Consider the following 6589-nt stretch of genomic DNA (forward strand, 5'->3'; position numbering starts at 1 on the left):
TATATTTACTGAGAAAAATGTTGACGTGTTCAATACTTATTTTCCCTGCTGTATATATAACAAGAAACCCCTCCTTTTTAGTGGGTTGTTTGGGTGTGAGGTTTTAATGAAGGCTTCACAGTTTTCTTGGTTTACGTAAACAAATAAATAAAATAACGCAGTAAAATAAAGCAGAAGTGAAGGCCAAAAGAAAGTCGGAAGTTTGTGCTTTTATTTTGAAGGTTGGAACAGGAAGTTTTCTAGCGGATTAAAGTTGCAGTTCAAACTCTAGGATTCCCCTACACATTTTTTTTCCGCTCTCTCTTTTTTCTTCCCATGTCTCGGAGAAAGGGTGGGTTTGTGTCCTGAACAAGCAGAAAGATAAAGCGTCAGAAAAGAAATAAAGACGGTTTCAGACTCGGTGAAATGAGAGCTGAAAACTTCTTCAACACAACCATGACTTGTTTTTTCAGTAAACGACTCCAAAATCATCGTCATGAAAGTTAGGAGGAATGTGGAGAACTTCACCTTTAAGGACTGTTTTTTCTTCCCGAAGATATGGTGAGTTAGCTAACTTTAACTTTGTTATTTTTTTAGTCTAAACTCTGACTAAACACAATAAATGCTTGTTTTATTAAACGTTGAGGTCTCATTTAAAGCACACCATTTTGGTACTTATTTAACTAACTGTTTTTAAGGYTTTGCTTTGTTTAACTCCTGTGAAATAATGTGTTGTCTCAAACAAGAATTATATATTAAAATGAGGAMACATTTAAAGTAAATGTAGTTGAATAATTCATGTTTACATTCGCTTACATTTCTCTTTTATCATTAATTGCAGTGAAAACTTCAGGTCATTTCTTTAATGACTGCCTATCACCCGCCATGGTTTCACACTTAGTTTATGGTGAGAAATAATGMAGTTATAGTTGTTTTTGTCTAATGTAMTGTGTTCTGAATGACTCTCAGCTACTACCACAGGGGTGACACTTTCTGAAAGTTGTCTGAAAACCGTTCCCATGCTTTATAAGGTGTTTTGCTAACAGAGACAAAAACATTGTTTTCTGCCTTTTGACAGCAGGAGAGAACAATAGTCAAATGTTTGAAACAAATCCCCTGACATTTTCAAACATGTTAATCAGTGTCAGATAAATTATGAATTTAGACTTTTCTTAATGACAAAATTCACAACAAGGATTTGATGCATGAATTGACCTGTACATTGCCTGATTGTGTTTGAACTGCCCTCATCATCATGCTGTTCACATTTTGGCATCATGACACCAAGACAGCACCTAACAATTGATCAAAAGAACCTCATACATCCCTTACTTTTTGTGAGTAGTGTTTGTAAGTTATAGGTTAGAAAGTTGCTCATACCATAGGCTTCACAATTGCCCAAATGTTTTCTACTTAATATTGTCAACTTATGAGTAATTTAGCTGGAACATGTGTTAACTTGTGCATAAATTACCTGTCACCAGCTTGTCCCTAACTTATCTGCAACACATTGGCAGTTATTCAAAGCTTACACCAGTGTGTCTGCCATATGAGACTGCCTCTTGTTTAACAGAATACGCTCTAATGCTATGGATACGTTTGGCATAAGTTACACTATGGTGTAAAAGTAAAAAATGTTTTGTCATCCACTTGTATAAGTTATATATAAGCCAGAGGTTGAGTTAAAGTGAGCCCATGTAAAGTCCAGTGCTGGACAGCAGACACTGAAGGGATTAATGTAGGAGATGAATCTTAAGGTTCTGATGATGTGTGTTATTAAAAGCAACGTACAGCAGGAGACAYAGGCAGACATCAGATGTAACCTGTAAACACTTTGACGGTTCTCCTCATTGTTCTGTTCTATGTCTGTTCTAGATGGAAGGAGAAAAAGAACGCCAGTTGCAGCAACAGGAGGAGAAAGAGAGCAACGAGGCAGAAGATGATCTGAGGAGTGACGATGACGAAGAGGAGGATGGAAACTCTGAGAGGGCGGTGCTGGTCTGGCAGGAAGGCTACGACACAGACAATCTGGGTCTTCCCATCATGCACTGGGAGGCACTGAGCCTGCACATCGCTGAACTGGAGAAGCAGGAGGAGGAGAAAAGGTTAAAGGTCAGCATCAGGGTGACTTTTTGTTTGTTTGTTTGTTTGTTTGTTTTGAATGTAGCTGTAATTTTACTCTCCAGAAGGGCTGGTAAACTGGAGGAGAAGGTGGGGCACCTAGAACAATCAAGGGGTGTGATTTAGTGCAACATATATTTGTGTCGATACAGTATACTGTATATTTACATACATTATTGCAGTATAAAAAAACAATTTATTGTAAGGAATTTAAAGTGGGTCTGTCAAAATAAAACTGTCGATGAGGTCATCAGTCTGGCTCCTCCTATCAGCTGTTAGGATGCTTTGACTTGGAGAAAGGGCTGCTTGTTTATTGAAATAAAATCATAATCATGTTAATCAATATTTTAAATAATTTTTAATCGTTTTCAAATATTACATTTCATGCTACTTAAAAACTGAATTGTCTTGAACATGAAATTGTCTTTGATTCCATCCTGATGAAAAAGTTCAGTGTAGGCCAGTGGAAACTAAACTGAATATAAATTACATCAGCAGTGGTGTATTTTGACTAAATTTTAGTCTCCTTTGTAATGGCTCTTCTAACTTTCGGTATCGTTTGACTTAGATCCACCACAAGCTGACYGAAGGGATCATTGTTTGGTGTTTGATGAGAAAAACTGTCTGACAACAATACTTTTCACTGATGTGAGACATTCTTGGAGTTTTATTGCGTTACCCACCCCCTTGCATTCTCTTCTTAGGAGTAGAAGGTTCATCCGCCAGACTTTACAATGCAGTGAGGTTTTACAGTTGTGGTCAAAAGTTTACATACACTTGTAAAGAAACATAATGTTATGGCTGTCTTGAGTTTTCAATAAGTTCTACAACTCTTATTTTTCTGTGATAGAGTGATCGGAACACATACATGTTTGTCACAAAAAACAGTCATAAAATTTGGTTCTTTCATAAATTTATTATGGGTCTGCTGAAAATGTCACCAAATCTGCTGGGTCAAAAATATACATACAGCAACAAAATTTGTCAATTTTGGTGATGTAGCAAGTTGTGTCAATCAAATTAGCTTCATGTCATGGCCTCTTCACTTCTTGTAAGTGATTCTGATTGACTACAGCTGTTGACTTCTCATGAGCCCATTTAAATAGGGCTCCTTTGACCCAGTGATTAGAGTCAGCTACAAAAGCTACAATGGGAAAGTCAAAGGAACTCAGTGTGGATCTGAAAAAGCGAATTATTGACTTGAACAAGTCAGGGAAGTCACTTGGAGCCATTTCAAAGCAGCTACAGGTCCCAAGAGCAACTGTGCAGACAATTATACGCAAGTATAAAGTGCATGGAACAGTTGTGTCACTGCCACGATCAGGAAGAAAACGCAAGCTATCACATGCTGCCAAGAGGAGATTGGTCAGGATGGTCAAGAGTCAACCAAGAATCACCAAGAAGCAGGTCTGCAAGGATTTGGAAGCTGATGGAACACAGGTGTCAGTCTCCACAGTCAAGCGTGTTTTACATCGCCATGGACTGAGAGGCTGCCGTGCAAGAAAGAAGCCCTTGCTCCAGAAAAGGCACCTTAAGACTCGGCTGAAGTTTGCTGCTGATCACATGGACAAAGATAAAACCTTCTGGAGGAAAGTTCTCTGGTCAGACGAAACAAAAATTGAGCTGTTTGGCCACAACACCCAGCAATATGTTTGGAGGAGAAAAGGTGAGGCCTTTAATCCCAGGAACACCATGCCTACTGTCAAGCATGGTGGTGGTAGTATTATGCTCTGGGGATGTTTTGCTGCCAGTGGAACTGGTTCTTTGCAGAAAGTAAATGGGATAATGAAGAAGGAGGATTACCTCCAAATTCTGCAGGAAAACTTAAAACCATCAGCCCGAAGGTTGGGTCTTGGACGCAGTTGGGTGTTCCAACAAGACAATGACCCAAAACACACATCATAAGTGGTAAAGGAATGGCTAAACCAGGCTAGAATTAAGGTTTTAGAATGGCCTTCCCAAAGTCCTGACTTAAACCCCATTGAGAACATGTGGACAGTGCTAAAGAAACAGGTTCATGCAAGAAAACCATCACATTTAGCTGAACTGCACCAATTCTGTCAAGAAGAGTGGTCAAACATTCGACCTGAAGCTTGCCAGGAGCTTGTGGATGGCTACCAAAAGCRCCTAGTTGCCGTGAAAATGGCCAAGGGACATGTAACCAAATACTAATGTTGCTGTATGTATATTTTTGACCCAGCAGATTTGGTGACATTTTCAGCAGACCCATAATAAATTTATGAAAGAACCAAATTTTATGACTGTTTTTTGTGACAAACATGTATGTGTTCGGATCACTCTATCACAGAAAAATAAGAGTTGTAGAACTTATTGAAAACTCAAGACAGCCATAACATTATGTTTYTTTACAAGTGTATGTAAACTTTTGACCACAACTGTACCTCCATGTAGAAGCTGCAGTATCTCTCAGCATTAACCTCTTTGTTCCTCCATCAGCAGGCTGTAACACATGGCTCTGCTGCAGCCTCTTTGGAGCGGATCAGAAGCCCCCTGAGCCGGACTGAGGACAGAAAGAAGAGAACGGAGAGTTGGGAGGATGGCAGTGATGCCTGCAACAGCCACGTGTTGGCTCTCACGTCCCGGTATATTCAGACCTGAAAACTCTTCACCTCTTAAAGGAGACCTATTATGCAAAATTCACTTTTTAAAGCTTTTTTTTACTCAACGTTGGGTGTGTACTTCTTAAAAAAACAGTCCTAGGACCAAAAAAATGCACCCAGGGGCATATTTACTSTAAGTAAATGTATTTTTAATGTATATTAATGACAACTTTTATACTTCCGTCATTTTGTGAYGTCACAAGCCGTACGACAACCCACCGGAACCTGCGTTCAGCCCCTTACCTAGCAACCCCCAGGTGAAGCTCCACCTCCTCAGTTTAAAAAGCCGTCACGGTTGTTCTGCAATGCACAACTTATTTTACAACAAGCCTTCCAACAGGGCAATGGGTAGTGTGTTGGACCAGGGGGAGACCAGGGTTCGAGACTGATACGGACACAATTTAATTATTTGGGGGGTTTTTTTCACTCGTTATGAACACGTTTTCTCATGTACCTCTATAGTTTAGCTTATTAAACCCTTGTTAAAGCCTATTTGTTCGAGTTTCTGAGGTATTTTGACTGCTGCTGCTCCCTGCTCTGGTAACAGCATGCAGAGTGAGCGCAGAGCTCCGACACAGGAGGAGGGGGAGAAAAAAAAGCTGCGACCACGACTCTGCCTCTGGGTCTGACTGAGGGTCTCATATATACGGTTGTACAACAGAGCTTCTGGTATTATTAGCCATGCTAACGCTGGCTTTGGAGGGCGGAGTTAATGTCAACAGATTTTTGGAGGGCGTTACCAACAGAGCTCATTAACATAAACAGCTCTTCTGAAAGGAAGTCAGAGCAGGCAGAACTAGAAAATGGGAAATTTTATTATCTGAGAATTATTTTGTGCATTGAATTGAATGAACATGGTCTGGATAGGCCACAGACATACCATAAAAATTTCTAGGACCCATAATTGGTCTCCTTTAATGTTTAATTGCTGAAACAGATAAATGGTATTGTTGTTTTGTGGAAAATAAAAGGGCATTACAAAGTGTGTTTTATAATTTCCCATTTTTTTATCTTTCTAAATTCTGCTTTTTCCATTTTTTTTGAATTCCATATTTTCATTCTAACCATAACCTAAAATTTTTGTTCTTATAAAATAACTTAACTTAAAAATAATGCAACAAGTAAATAGTCACAAATTTCAAAAATGTAATGCCTGTTATTTCACTTTCATTATTACAGCCCCAGTTCCATTGAAGTTGAGACGTTGTGTAAAGACATAAATAACAAACTATTAAAAATAATTTGTAAATCCTTTTAACTTGCTTGATGAACAACTTCAGTTGTTCTACAGTCCGGTGTCTCTTCATAAGGCTGCRCACATTTTCAGAAGGAGACAGATGTGGACTGCAGGACAGTCTAGTTCCTGCTCTCTTTTACTCTGAAACCACACTGTTGTCTTGGATGGCAGGATATGTTGCTCCAAAACCTGAATGTAGCTTTCTGAATCAGTGATGCCTTCATAGATGTGACAGTTACCCACTGATACACCCCCATACCGTCAGAGAGGCTGGATAATACACCTCCATACCATCAGAGAGGCTGGCTTTTAAACTTCGTGCTGATAACAATCCAGACAGTCCTTTTCCGTTTTGTCCCAGAGGACACCACGTCCATAATTTCCAACAACAATTGGAAAATGTGGACKCTTCAGACCACAAGACATCTCTGAGTTGAGGTCATGCCCAGAAAAGCTGATAGCTATAACTCTGTTAATTTTATACAGTGGGGAAAATAAGTATTTAGTCAGTCACCAATTGTGCAAGTTCTCCCACTTAAAAAGATGAGAGAGGCCTGTAATTGACATCATACAGTGGTTTGCAAAAGTATTCATACCCCTTGAACTTTTCCATATTTTGTCACATTACAAC

At 39.3% G+C, this 6589-nt stretch overlaps 1 protein-coding gene across 3 annotated transcripts in view; it reads left to right on the top strand.

Annotated features, from left to right (window-relative positions):
- The first annotated feature begins 259 nt into the window (after positions 1-259).
- The window catches only part of si:dkey-6n21.12 (schwannomin-interacting protein 1), a 17813-nt gene continuing 11483 nt past the window's right edge, over positions 260-6589 (top strand). The window contains exons 1-3 of one of the 3 annotated variants that reach the window (XM_014021722.1): positions 260-540; positions 1855-2091; positions 4558-4703. In XM_014021722.1, the coding sequence (XP_013877176.1) occupies positions 538-540; positions 1855-2091; positions 4558-4703 (386 nt within the window). In that variant the 5' untranslated portion in view covers positions 260-537. The remainder of the gene's footprint in view (positions 541-1854; positions 2092-4557; positions 4704-6589) is intronic. The other 2 variants (XM_014021720.1, XM_014021721.1) reach the window with 2 other exon arrangements.

The sequence above is a fragment of the Austrofundulus limnaeus genome, unplaced genomic scaffold (genome assembly GCF_001266775.1).
Source record: "Austrofundulus limnaeus strain Quisiro unplaced genomic scaffold, Austrofundulus_limnaeus-1.0 Scaffold302, whole genome shotgun sequence".
In the NCBI taxonomy this organism is placed as follows: Eukaryota; Metazoa; Chordata; class Actinopteri; order Cyprinodontiformes; family Rivulidae; genus Austrofundulus; species Austrofundulus limnaeus.